The sequence below is a fragment of the Salvelinus namaycush genome, chromosome 18 (assembly GCF_016432855.1).
Source record: "Salvelinus namaycush isolate Seneca chromosome 18, SaNama_1.0, whole genome shotgun sequence".
Taxonomy (NCBI): domain Eukaryota; kingdom Metazoa; phylum Chordata; class Actinopteri; order Salmoniformes; family Salmonidae; genus Salvelinus; species Salvelinus namaycush.
The window spans coordinates 31,950,622-31,964,841 of record NC_052324.1 but is presented as its reverse complement, the minus strand read 5'-3'; the positions used below and the strand labels follow the sequence as shown (position 1 = coordinate 31,964,841).

Sequence of the window (14,220 nt, the reverse complement as noted above, 5' to 3'; positions counted from 1 at the left end):
AAAAAAGTATGTGGATCTTTGCTTTCTGAATGTCACAGTGTTACCATACATGTATACACTCAATTCATGACAAGGGTGTGCTTTTTGGTTCTGTGTGCCGAAATTACCAATGTGGCACAAAAGCAAGGTGGTTGTTGAGCTGCACCGGACCCTATTGACCTAGGATAATTTTTGCTGCCCTTCTGCGATGCTATCGCGTCCCCGGTGTTGCTCCAAATCCATAGGAATTCAGGCTATTCCAATTTCAGCGCTCGAGCCATCGATGAGGTCATTTCAGCAGTGGGCGTTACTGGGCAGTTGCACAAGGCGTAATTTGGTCGAAGGCGGTATTGAAATTGCATGTGGGAGTGAAAGTTTAGCGGAGTAAAACATCCAAGGCACATAGCAATCTTTGGGGAGTAAAGCGACGATTTTGGGACTTGGGCATGATATTAGACAGCCATCTATAGGCTTCAATAAAGGATCAAGAGGATTTTTAAAAAGTCGTCTGTGGTGAGAACTTTTTTCAAAGTATTTGGAAATAACTTGAAAAGTTTGTTAATGCAACAATTATTTAAGGATATTATTAGAAAAAATGTGTTTGACTTTTTGTCTTTGAGATTGTCATGTAAAATTAGGTGTTTATGCTTTATCCTTATATGCCACACCACATATAACCAAATGCAGTTTGATTTCACGTTGATCTGCTTGAACGGTATGTCTTATTTGTACCAAATTCTTATAGAAGTTTCTATTTGCCTGTATTACTGTAGGATATTACTGAGATGGAATTCACCGCAGTTTGTTTTATATGGTTCCCAAACAAGGATGATGTCATCATTGTGGGATCTCTGATATAAATTATGCCAGGTGTGGATAGTTGTGGGGTTTGTGATATGTTCAGCTTGCAATCATGAAGTCCACAAAAGCAAAAAACATTTATCTCCTCCTGTAGTCTACTGCATCTAAACTGTAGTTGAAAACACTGTGCACCCTACAGCCAGGTGTGCTGTAGGGTGCATAGTGTTTTCAACTACAGTTTAGATGCAGTAGACTACAGGAGGAGATAAATGTGTTTTGCTTTTGTGGACTTCATGATTGCAAGCTGATTTCTCACTCTTGCCAATGACGATTAGTGCTTTCAATCTCTATAGCCTATAGTAGCTATGTAATTAGGTTGCAGAGAATGTTATATGGCTATATTGTGTATTATTACATGGATGTGCTCTTCTGTCATATACAGGTAATTGCCAAAATAAAGGAAACACTTGACTAAATGGATACATAGTATATTAAAAGCAGGTGCTTCCACACAGGTGTGGTTCCTGAGTTCTATCATGCTAATAGGGTCACATATAAAGATTGTTGCCCATTATTTTGGCTACCATGGCTAGAAGTAGAGATCTCAGTAACTTTGAAAGAGGGGTCTCAAAGGACCATAGGGGGTTTAAAGTGTGTGTGTGTGTGTGTGTGTGTGTGTGTGTGTGTGTGTGTGTGTGTGTGTGTGTGTGTGTGTGTGTGTGTGTGTGTGTGTGTGTGACTTGTGTGTGTGTTAGTCATCAGATCTCAACCCAATTGAACACGCCTGAGACAGCTTTTTCCACATCATTAAAACCCCAGATTATGGAATTTATCATGGAATAATGGTGTCGCATCCCTCCAATAGTTCCAGACACTTGTAGAATCTATCCCAAGGCTGTTCTGGCAGCTTGTGGTGGCCCAACACCTTATCAAGACACTTTGGTGTTTCCTTTATTTTTGGCAGTTACCTGTAAAAAAAAAAAATGGCATGTGCCAGGAGTTCTCTGACTTGATTCTACTTTACTGTCTTGTCCTAGAAGGAACAGTGAAATAACTATTCAAGTTGATGGTTTGGTAACACTTTCTATGAGCTGCATATGTATAATGCATTTATAGAGTTTTTGATCGCCAACCATGCATGATAAGACAGACTTCTTCTATCTAGAATGATCCAGTTCATTCTAAACAGTCTAACGGTCTGAGCAAGATATTAGGAAGGCTCTAACTCTTTGTTCTGACCTGACATCTTGACCCCGGAACCTCCTCCCTTTGACCCAGATGCCCTGCTATCCCTAGTCAGTGGTAGTTATGTGTCTAGCTGTCTCACGGTGAAACATGAGGAGAAAAGACAAGTATGCCATTCTTCTATGTCTCATCATGGAATTAATGTCTTTCTTTTTTAAAAGCAGTAAAAGAAGCGTTCTAGATTGTTGATAGATGCTGATGTGTTGAGTTTCTCTGCCTGGACATATTGGTTTTTACTTAAGACCAAAGGGAGCCAGAGCTTCCTGAATACCTTGTTTGATTGGCTGTTGCCAGGAGACTTCTGTTTGATCCAAGAGGTCACCATTTCATGGGGTGGTCCATCTTATACTGTTGAATCTTTACCTTATATTTGCTCTAGGAACTTCTTTGTGATTCTGTACTGTCTGCGTTCCACTTTGAGACCCTAAATTAATCTTAGAGTGCTGAAGCAGAATTGAGTTTAAATGAAAGATTGCGGTTCATATATCCTATATTCCAGATCACATGTGTGGATCTTTATCTATGTGGTTTAAAGAAAACATCAGCCTGGGTATGACGCCTATGTGCCGTTGTGGGGAGATACACACCCTGTGGGCTTGATGCCAGCTGTTGGGCTTGATTTTGTAACATCTATGTTTTGTAACTTGTGTAACCAACTGCCACGTTACAGCGAGGGAAAAAGAAAGATGCTGGCAAATAGAAAGATCCAGCTTCCACTTCCAGACAGACATAGCCTTTAGTTTACATAATTTGAAAGCCACTTTATTGTTCAATGGCTCAGTGCTTTGTGTGAAATGTTTCAGCAGTCTTAAAAGGAGTTATGCTGTTTGATTAAAACCTGTCATACATATCTTTGAATGTAATTGATACTGGTTATAAGACCATAACTTGATTTAGACACTATTGCTCAGGTCTGAGGATAGGCGATGTGATCTACAGATGTACATTTGTGTGTTTAAATGGTCTTTGTTACTGACTCACAAGGCTCTAAAGGGCACCTCGGAGCAGGAGTCAGGACATGCTCTAAATCAGTGTTTTTCTCTGTGACTTCATGCCTCATGATGACATCATGCCACAACTCTGTTCCTCCACTTAATAGTGGCCTCAATCAGTGTCACTGTAATACTTTGAATGTAGGGTACTTCTTTAGCTGAATTCCAACCACCAGTCTCGCAGTAAAAAAACATATGACAAAGTAGCCAAAGGATTTTTTTATTTTTATGAGTAATGTTCTTTTCCTACTCTACTCTCCCACAGATAACCTCTTCTGTCTACTGTCTGACTTGACAGCCACCACCATGCTGGCCCCGTGGTCGCTCCCCTACTGCTTCACCATCCTGCTGGGCCTGTTAAAGCTGTGTCGGGCCCAGTATGAACAACTAGGCTACCCACACGGCTATCCACAGGGCTACCCAGAGCCAGAGCAGGAGCAGTACACTGCCCCGGAGCTGCCACCTGACACACCCAGGATACAGCTGCGTTTGGCGGGGGATAAGCGCAAGCACAACGAGGGGCGCGTGGAGGTTTTCTATGATGGCGAATGGGGCACGGTCTGTGATGATGACTTCTCTATTCACTCTGCCCAGGTGGTGTGCAGGGAGTTGGGCTACCTGGAGGCCGTCTCCTGGTCTCCGTCCTCTAAATATGGGAAAGGAGAAGGTAAAATATCTGCTATTACACTTCAACCCATTATGCACGTGTGTAATGATAAGGGAAAGGGGAAATAATTGACTCTATTTTCAGGGATGTTTTTTATTGGCCAATGTTAAGCAATTATCCCAGTGAAGCTTTTACAATACATTCTGACTCATCTTTCACCAAAATGAATAATCCACATCTATAGCAGAGATACGGTAGAGATAAGGGAGTGAGTGTACAACTCAGCAGCAGAATTACTGCCAGTGTCCAGTCACTTTGCCAAATTTGCTTGGCTGTTTGGCCTCGCTAGCTACCACTGGTCAGGTGAAAAAAGATTCCTCCCTACGGAGGTCTTGATGTCTCTACAATGTGTTGAGAGTCCTGCTTTTTTTCAGGGCGCATCTGGTTTGACAATGTCCAGTGCACTGGGAAAGAGAAGACCCTGGCACTGTGCATGTCCAACGGGATCGGCGTCTCCGACTGCAAGCACACAGAGGACGTGGGCGTGGTGTGCAGCGACAAAAGGATTCCAGGATTTAAATTCATTAACACCATGGCCAATAATGTGGAGGTAAACAACCTGCCTACTACAAACCCACTACAAACCTACTACAAACCCACTACAAACCCACTACAAACCCACTTTTGATTTACATTTGGTTGAGTTGTCAAGTAACGTGAAATCAATGTGAAATCAACCAAAAATGCCACGACGTCATTGGACTTAGGTTAAAAGTTGCGTGAAAAAAATACAAAATTCTAGGACTAGGCTTAATCTGTGTCCAGGAAATGGCCCTGAAGAGGCTTTGGTTGACATTGTTGTTGACTGAGATTCTTGCACTGCAATGTTCCAGAACATTTGGCTCTTGACTCCTCATCCAAGAAGGCCCTCACAGCTGGTCTTTTTATTATTGAGCTGTTCTGTGCAGAGTGCAGACACACCTTTTGACATAAGTAGTACACGTGGCTTTCGAAAAAAGTGTCAAGCCAAAATCACAGCTTGAACCCAATGATGACTTCAAAGTACAGAAGCCCACAATACATTTTTCAGTGAAAGTGAGGCTACCAGAAACAAACTAACTAATCATACCTACTAACTCATACCTCATACCTACTGGGCTCCTAAAGGGTTCATTCAGCACCTCAGAGTGGTATGTCTTATTTAAGTGATAATGCCTGAGAAGCCTGTGTTTGGAGGATATATTGGCACTGGTGTTAAATACAGTTGAAGTCGGAAGTTTACATTCACTTAGGTTGGAGTCATTAAAAGTTGTTTTTCAACCACTCCAAAAATGTATTGTTAACAAACTATAGTTTTGGCAAGTCGGTTAGGACATCTACTTTGTGCAATTTTTCCAACAATTGTTTACAGACAGATTATTTCACTTATAATTCACTGTATTACAATTCCAGTGGGTCAGAGGTTTACATACACTAAGTTGACTGTGCCGTTAAACAGCTTGGAAAATTCCAGAAAAGGATGTCATGGCTTTAGAAGCTTCTTTTAGGCTAAGACCTCAGAAAAAAATTTGTAGACCTCCACATGTCTGGTTCATCTTCGGGAGCAATTTCCAAATGCCTGAAGGTACCACTTTCATCTGTACAAACAATAGTACGCAAGTATAAACACCATGGGACCACGCAGCCGCCATACCGCTCAGGAAGGAGACGCGTTCTGTCTCCTAGAGATGAACGTACTTTGGTGCGAAAATGGCAAATCAATCCCAGAACAACAGCAAATGACCCTGTGAAGATGCTGGAGGAAACAGGTACAAAAGTATCTATATCCACAGTAAAACAAGTCCTATATCAACATGACCTGAAAGGCCGCTCAGCAAGGAAGAAGCCAATGCTCGAAAACCACCATAAAAATGCCAGACTATGGTTGCAATTGCACATGGGGACAAAGCAAAGATCGTACTTTTTGGAGAAATGTCCTCTGGTCTGATGAAACAAAAATAGAACTGTTTGGCCATAATGACCATTGTTATGTTTAGAGGAAAAAGGGGGAGGCTTGCAAACCGAAAAACACCATCCCAACCGTGAAGCACGGGGGTGGCAGCATCATGTTGCGGGGGTTCTTTGCTGCAGGACTGGTGCACTTCACAAAATAGATGGCATCATGAGGGAGGAAAATTATGTGGATATATTGAAGCAGCATCTCAAGACATCAGTCAGGAAGTTAAAACTTGGTCGCAAATGGGTCTTCCAAATGGACAATGACCCCAAGCACACTTCCAAATTGTGGAATAATGGATTAAGGACAACAAAGTCAAGGTATTGGAGTGGCCATCACAAAGCCCTTACCTCAATCCTATAGAAAATTTGAGGGCAGAACTGAAAAAGTGTGTGTGAGCAAGGATGCCAACAAACCTGACTCAGTTACACCAGCTCTGTCAGGAGGAATGGGCCAAAATTCACCCAACTTATTCTGGGAAGCTTGTGGAAGGCTACCCGGAATGTTTGATCCAAGTTAAACAATTTAAAGGCAATGCTACCAAATACTAATTTAGTGTATGTAAACTTCTGACCCACTGGGAATGTGATGAAAGAAATAAAAGCTGAAATAAATCATTCTCTCTACTATTATTCTGACATTTCACATTCTTAAAATAAGGTGGTGGTCCTCACTGACCTAAGAGAGGGAATTGTTACTAGGATTAAATGTCATGAAAAACTGAGTTTAAATGTATTTGGCTAAGGTGTATGTAAACTTCCGACTTCAACTGTATATATGCCTATATGTCCTTAAAACACCGGCTTCGAGGGCATTATCACTTCTATACAACGGGTCAATCAAATCAAATCAAATTGTATTAGTCACGTGAAATGCTTACTTACTAGTATTTAACCGACAGTGCAGTTTCAAGAAATATGGATAAGATTAAGAGGTAAAAGTAACAAGTAATTAAAGAGGAGCAGTAAAAAAATAACAATATATACAGGGGGATGCCGGTACAGAGTTAATGTGCGGGTGCACCGATTATTTGAGGTAGTATGTACATGTAGGTAGAGTTAATTAAAGTGACTATGCATAGATGACAACAGAGAGTGGCAGTGGTGTGGAGAGGGGGGGCAGTCTATGTGAATAGGCTGAGTGGCCATTTGACTAGATTTTCAGGAGTCTTATTGCTTGGGGGTAGAAGCTGTTTAGAAGCCTCTTGGACCTAGACTTGGCGCTCCAGTACCGCTTGACGTGTGGTAGCAGAGAGAACAGTCTACGACTAGGGTGGCTGGAGTCTTGGACAATTTTCAGGGCCTTCCTCTGACACCGCCTGGTATAGAGGTCCTGGATGGCAGGAAGCTTGGTCCAAGTGATGTACTGGGCCGTTCGCACTACCCTTTGTAGTGCCTTGCGGACGGAGGCCAGGCAGTTGCCATACCAGGCAGTGATGCAACCTGTCAGGATGCTCTCGATGGTGCAGCTGTAGAACCTTTTGAGGATCTGAGGACCCATGCCAAATCTTTTCAGTCTCCTGAGGGGGAATAGGTTTTGTCCTGCCCGCTTCACAACTGTCACGGTGTGCTTGGACCATGTTAGTTTGTTGGTGATGTGGACACCAAGTAACTTGAAGCTCTCAACCTGCTCCACTGCAGCCCCGTCGATGAGAATGGGGGCGTGCTCGGTCCTCTTTTTCCTGTAGTCCACAATCATCTCCTTTGTCTTGATCACGTTGAGGGAGAGGTTGTTGTCCTGGGACCACACGGCCAGGTCTCTGACCTCCTCCTTATAGGCTGTCTCGTTGTTGTCGGTGATCAGGCCTAACACTGTTGTGTCGTCTGCAAATTTAATGATGGTGTTTGAGGCGTGCCTGGCCGTGCAGACATGAGTGAACAGGGAGTACAGGATGGGGGCTGAGCACGCACCCCTGAGTGGCCCCTGTGTTGAAGATCAGCGTGGCGGATGTGTTGTTACCTACCCTTACCACCTTGGGGCAGCCCGTCAGGAAGTCCAGGATCCAGTTGCAGAGGTAGGTGTTTAGTCCCAGGATCCTTAGCTTATTGATGAGCTTTGATGGCACTATGGTGTTGAACGCTGAGGCTAGTCAATGAATAGCATTCTCACATAGGTGTTCCTTCTGTCCAGGTGGGAAAGGGCATTGTGGAGTGCAATAGAGATGGCATCATCTGTGGATCTGTTGGGTCTGTATGCAAATTGGAGTGGGTCTAGGGTTTCTGGGATGATGGTATTGATGTGAGCCATGACCAGCCTTTCAAAGCACATCATGGCTACAGACGTGAGTGCTACAGGTCGGTAGTCATTTAGGCAGGTTACCTTAGTGTTCTTGGGCACAGGCACTATGGTGGTCTGCTTAAAACATGTTGGTATTACAAACTTGGACAGGGAGAGGTTGAAAGCGTTAGTGAAGACACTTGCTAGTTGGTCAGCGCATGCTCGCAGTACACGACCTGGTAATCCGTCTGGCCCTGCGGCCTTGTGAATGTTGACCTGTCTTATTCATATGGCTGCAATCCCGCTACCGGGATTGATATGACAACAGCCAGTGAAAGTGCAGGCCGCCAAATTCAAACAACAGAAATCTCATAATTAAAATTCCTCAAACATACATGTGTCTTATATCATTTTAAAGGTAATCTTGTTTTTAATCCCACCAAAGTGTCCGATTTCAAATATGCTTTTCAGCGAAAGCACTACAAACGATTATGTTAGGTCACCACCAAACCACAATAAGCACAGCCATTTTTCCAGCGAAATATAGCAGTCACAAAAAGCAGAAATAGAGATAAAATTAATCACTAACCTTTGATTATCTTCATCAGATGACACTCATAGGACTTCATGTTACACATTACATGCATGTTTTGTTTGATAAAGTTCATATTTATATAAAAAAATCTGAGTTTACATTGGCGCGTTACATTCATTAGTTCCAAAAACATCAAGTGATTTTGCATAGCAGCATCGTTTCAACAGAAATACTCAACATAAATGTAGATGATAATACAAGTTATACACATGGAGTTATAGAAATACCTCTCCTTAATACAACCGCTGTGTCAGATTTCAAAAAAACTTTACGGAAAAAGCAACCCATGCAATAATCTGAGACGGCGCTCAGAAATATAATAAAATTAGCCGCCATTTTGGAGTCAACAGAAACCAGAAAATACATGATAAATGTTTCCTTACCTTTGATGAACTTCATCAGAATGCAGTCCTAGGAATCCCAGGTCCACAATAAATGCTTGATTTGTTCGATAATGTCCGTTATTTATGTCCAATTACCTACTTTGGTTAGCGCGTTTGGTAAACAATTCCAAAGTCAAAAATCGCGTCCACTATAACGTGACGAAATGTCCAAAAGTTCCGTAACAGTCAGTAGAAACATGTCAAACGATGTACTGAATCAATCTTTAGAATGTTGTTAACATACATCTTGAATAACGTTCCAACCGGAGAATTAGACGGTGGAACGGAGGTCCTCCTCATGTGAACGCGCATGGTGAAAGCATTGTCAGCTTGTGGCAGTGGTGACTAATTCCTGTCTCCTTCGGCTCCCCTTCACATTAGAGTCATCAGACAAAGTTCTATTGACTGTTGACATCTAGTGGAAGCCGTAGGAAGTGAAAACTCATCCATATGTTGCTGTAATTTCAATGAGAGCTTGGTTGAAAATCTGCCACCCCCAGAAAAAATCCAAACAGGAAGTGGAACTTCTCAGGTTTTTGCCTGCCATATGAGTTCTGTTATACTCACAGACATAATTCAAACAGTTTTAGAAACTTCAGAGTGTTTTCTATCCAATACTAATAATAATATGCAAATATTAGCAACCATGACTGAGGAGCAGGCCGTTTGCTCTGGGCACCTCTGTGCACCTTTCATCCAAGCTACTCAATATTGCCCCTGCAGCCATAAGAAGTTAAGGTCTTACTTACATCGGCTGCGGAGAGCGTGATCACACAGTCTTCCGGTACTGCTGGTGCTCTCATGCATATTTCAGTGTTATTTGCCTCAAAGCGAGCATAGAAGTAGTTTAGCTCATTCGATAGGCTCGTGTCACTGGGCAACTCTCGGCTGTGCTTCCTTTTGTAGTCTGTAATGGTTTGCAGTTACCAACATATTTAGATAATGATTGACATATTTTCATTAAAAACTTTATTTTTATGAATTTATTCATACTGTTTCATCCTTTCTCAAGATATAGTCCTGAAACAAATCTAGGCTTGCTTCCCAACCAGCTGGTCGTTCGTTCTATTGGTTCGGTTGCCAGAGACGGGACCCAGTCGTTCAGTCTTTTTGTTCTGTATCAATGGACGCGACCCAGTCGTTCGTTCTAAATGTTCCATTGCCATCTGTCTGGCAACGTTAATATCCCTTGCTTGCTAGGTAGCCAACTATGGCTGACTTACAGTCACGTCAAACAGTGCAGCCGGAATAACAACAGGAGCTGCATTTGTTTAAGCTGTTTTCTAGTGACATTTATTTGGATACATCCATAACAATGAGATATTGAGGCACGATTTCACCTGGCATAGAAATGTGCTCTCTCGTCAGGACACTGTTTTTCAGTGGATCTAGCTAACAACACAGCTAACACAATCACTTCAAACTGAAGTAGGAAAGACTGCAAACTAGCCGGACTTTCGTTTTTACCTTTTTTCAATTGACATTTCTTTGTATATATCCATAAAAATGATGCCAGCTGATTCATAATTTCGACTGGCTGAGAAACTCTGCCTGCCTCTCTCCCTCGTCACGACTCCCGACCCCTACAAGTTCATTCCTATGGGACAGTTGGAGATCGAATTTGAGTATTGAAACAATGTTGCAAATGTCGGACAGACAGACAGCAAGGTTTATACAAATCTCCACTGTTGAAAACTAAATGTTAGTCTAAAAGAAATGGGAGATAATGTTTAGGTGCTTTTTATAGTGGAGATGAAGTTTATAACTTCCCTGCCTGGGCTGATGAGACAGTGGATTGCGCAGTCAGATGGAACAGTGTAAAAAGGGCATTATAATGTCATAGATTTAGCCGTTGGTAACTTGTGGAATAGACACCAGCTGGAATGCACTTTTAACCAATCAGCATTCAGGATTACACCTACCCTTTGTATAAATGCCTGCAGCTAATTGCCACCAAAGGCAGAGTGTTATGTGTTGTTCCGCTCACTCACTGCAGGCCCTCAAGAGATAACATTCCAATTTTATGAGTTAGTGCAGACCAGCACTCTCCAGGAGAGTCAGCTCAAATCATGTCTCTATTTGACTCCAGCGATGACTGACACCTCCAAATTCAAGGTTTACATGTATCCCTCTGGTGGTCGAGTTGACCTATTTTAAGAAATTACATTGGTTTGTGGAGAAAAAGTTTGATAGGCTGCTGAGGAATTTGTTACAGGAAATAATCACTGCCCCCTTGTGAGGTTAACTTAGGGCTAACGTGTGCCAGCTTATCTGATGGGACCAACTACAATGTAGCATTTTATCACGTGACACTATGTCAATGATATTAATTGGCTGATTCCTAAACTTAACCTTGAACTGAAACTTTTTTAGTTTCCGCAAGTATGGCCCCACCAGGACTGGGTGTTTCAGGGTGATTCTGGGTTACTTGGTTGACAGCCCACACCAGAGGTGCAACTTTCACTGGGGACAGGGGGAACATTCTTAAATTGCAATTTTGTCCCTGCCCCGTTTTTCATTGGAATGTGATAAAAAAACGAGGCAACGGTGTGCTTTAGGACCATGCGGACGCCTCCGAGTGGTCGGGTAGACTGTTTGGAGTGTTTATCCAAATGGATAAAAAAAAAAGATATATACACAGTACCAGTCAAAAGTTTGGACACCTATTTTTACTATTTTCTACATTGTGTCAAATTATATTTTACATTTTAGATTCGTCAAAGTAGCCACCCTTTGCCTTGATGACAGCTTTGCACACACTTGACATTCTCTCAACCAGCTTCACCTGGAATGCTTTTCCCACAGTCTTGAAGCAGTTCCCACATATGCTGAGCACTTGTTGGCTGCTTTTCCTTCACTCTGCTGTCCAACTCATACCAAACCATCTCAATTGGGTTGAGGTCGAGGGATTGTGGAGGCCAGGTCATCTGATGCAGCACTCCATCACTCTCCTTCTTGGTCAAATAGCAATTACACAGCCTGGAGGTATGTTGGGTCATTGTCCAGTTGAAAAACAAATGATCCTCCCACTAAGTCCAAACCAGATGGGATGGCGTATCGCTGCAGAATGCTGTGGTAGAAATGCTGATTAAGTGTGCCTTGAATTCTAAATAAATCACAGACAGTGTCACCAACAAAGCACCATCACACCTCCTCCTCCATGCTTCACGGTGGGAACCACACATGCGGAGATCATCCATTCACCTACTCCGCGTTTCACAAAGACGCTGCGGGTAGAAGCAAAAATCTCAAACTTGGACTCATCAGACCAAAGGACAGATTTCCACTGGTCTAATATCAGTTGCTTGTGTTTCTTGGCCCAAGCAAGTCTCTTCTTCTTATTGGTGTCCTTAAGTAATGGTTTCTTTGCAGCAATTAAACCATGAAGGCGTGATTCCCACAGTCTCCTCTGAACAGTTGATCTTGAGATGTGTCTGTTACTCGAACTCTGTGAAGCATTTATTTGGGCTTCAATTTCTGAGGCTGGTGTCACGACTTCTGCCGAAGTCGTTGCCTCTCCTTGTTCGGGCGGTGTTCGGCGGTCGACGTCACTGGTCTTCTAGCCATCATCGATCCATTTTTCATTTTCCATTGGTTTTGTCTTGTCTTCCCACACACCTGTTTTCAATCCCATCCATTACCTCTTGTGTATTTAACCCTCTGTTTCCCCTCATGTCTTTGTCAGAGATTGTTTTATGTCAAGTGTTGTTTCTTGGTGTATAGGTGCGCGACGGGTCCTCGTACCCATGTTTATTTTATGTATGTGCATGTTTGTGTTTGGAGCATGTTAAGTGGACATTTATTAAAAGTCTCCATTTAAACTCCGTTTAACTCTCCTGCGCCTGACTTCCCTGCCACCTATACACACGACTCTGACAGCTGGTAACTCTAATGAACTTATCCTCTGTATCAGAGGCAACTCTGGGTCTTCCTTTCCTGTGGTTGTCCTCATGTGAGCCAGTTTCATCATAGCGCTGGATGGTTCTTGCGACTGCACTTGAAGAAACTTTAAAAGTTCTTGAAATGTTCCGCATTGACTGACCTTCATATCTTCAAGTAATTATGCACTATCATTAATCTTTGCATATTTGAGTTGTTCTTGGCATAATATGGACTTGGTCATTTACCAAATAGGGCTATCTTCCGTTTACCAACCCTACCTTGTCGCAAGACAACTGATTGGCTCAAACGCATTAAGAAGGAAAGAAATTCTACAAATTAACAAGGCACATCTGTTAATTGAAATGCATTCCAGGTGTCTACCTCATGAAGATGGTTGAGAGAATGCCAAGAGTGTGCAAAGCTGTCATCAAGGCAAAGGGGTGGCTACTTTGATGAATCTCAAAAACAAAATTAAGACTTTTTTGGTTACTACATGATTCCATATGTGTTATTTCATAGTTTTGATGTCTTCACTATTATTCTACTATGTATAAAATAGTAAAAATATAGAAAAAACGTTGAATGAGTAGGTGTGTCCAAACTTTTGATTGGTACTGTATATATATATTTATATATTATGTCCCCCACACTTCTAAAACCAAAGTTGCGCCTCTTGCCCACACCATAGCTGAACATCCTCAATAACATCCTCAATAAGTACTTTTCTTTTCAGAGAAGTGACCGTACACAGTTTACAAGTTTGAGTCAAATTCCAATGCTATTCAACTCCTGTAATGGGACAAGATGAGGAAGAATGACTCCAGTTCACTTCCTCTGGTGAGGTTTATAAAGACAAAAGGTAGAGATTATAATGCTCCAAAGAGCTGCGCTGTAGAGGTCCAGACATCTGGAGTCCGCCTTCAGCCCTTTGTGATGTCTCAAGCTGTGATATTCACTGAGAGAATATCAGGCTCATCTTTTCCATTCACTGAGATGTGGGGCACGCCGGGTTAGCTCCACACAGAAGCAATGTAAAACACAGCCAGGCTGAGGCAAAGCCCTCCACACACACATGTTATGTTCCAAATGACACCCTATTCCCTATGTAGTGCACTATTTTTGACCAGTTCTCATAGGGTTCTGATAAAAAGTAGTGCACTGAGTATTGAATAGGCTGACATTTGAGCGCAGGCACAGACTTAATGGAGACTTCACTTTAACTTATCATCTGGAAACAGTCATTTGATGGTGGTGGTGACTCACAGCTTCAGATTGAGGTTACACTTGGCTTTATCCCAAATCGCACCCTATTGCCTTTATAGTGCACTACTTTTGATCAGGGCCCATCAAAAGTAGTGTCATATAGAGGGAATAGGGTGCCACTTGGGACGGACACTGTATAATGTTAGGCATGACGACAGACTAGTGTGATACTGTGGTGGGGGATGATGAGAGGTATGGGGACTCAAAGTAGGTGCTTGGGGTGAGAACATTTCCGCCTACATTTTAGAGACATTTTAGAG

The 14,220-nt window shown here is 42.4% G+C and overlaps 1 protein-coding gene across 1 annotated transcript in view; it reads left to right on the top strand.

Moving 5' to 3' along the window:
• The first annotated feature begins 359 nt into the window (after nucleotides 1-359).
• Nucleotides 360-14,220, top strand: part of LOC120063360 (lysyl oxidase homolog 2B-like) — a 47,427-nt gene continuing 33,566 nt past the window's right edge. The window contains exons 1-3 of the mRNA XM_039013700.1: nucleotides 360-492; nucleotides 3,283-3,684; nucleotides 4,059-4,234. Coding sequence (XP_038869628.1) covers nucleotides 3,324-3,684; nucleotides 4,059-4,234 — 537 coding nt within the window. The 5' untranslated portion in view covers nucleotides 360-492; nucleotides 3,283-3,323. The remainder of the gene's footprint in view (nucleotides 493-3,282; nucleotides 3,685-4,058; nucleotides 4,235-14,220) is intronic.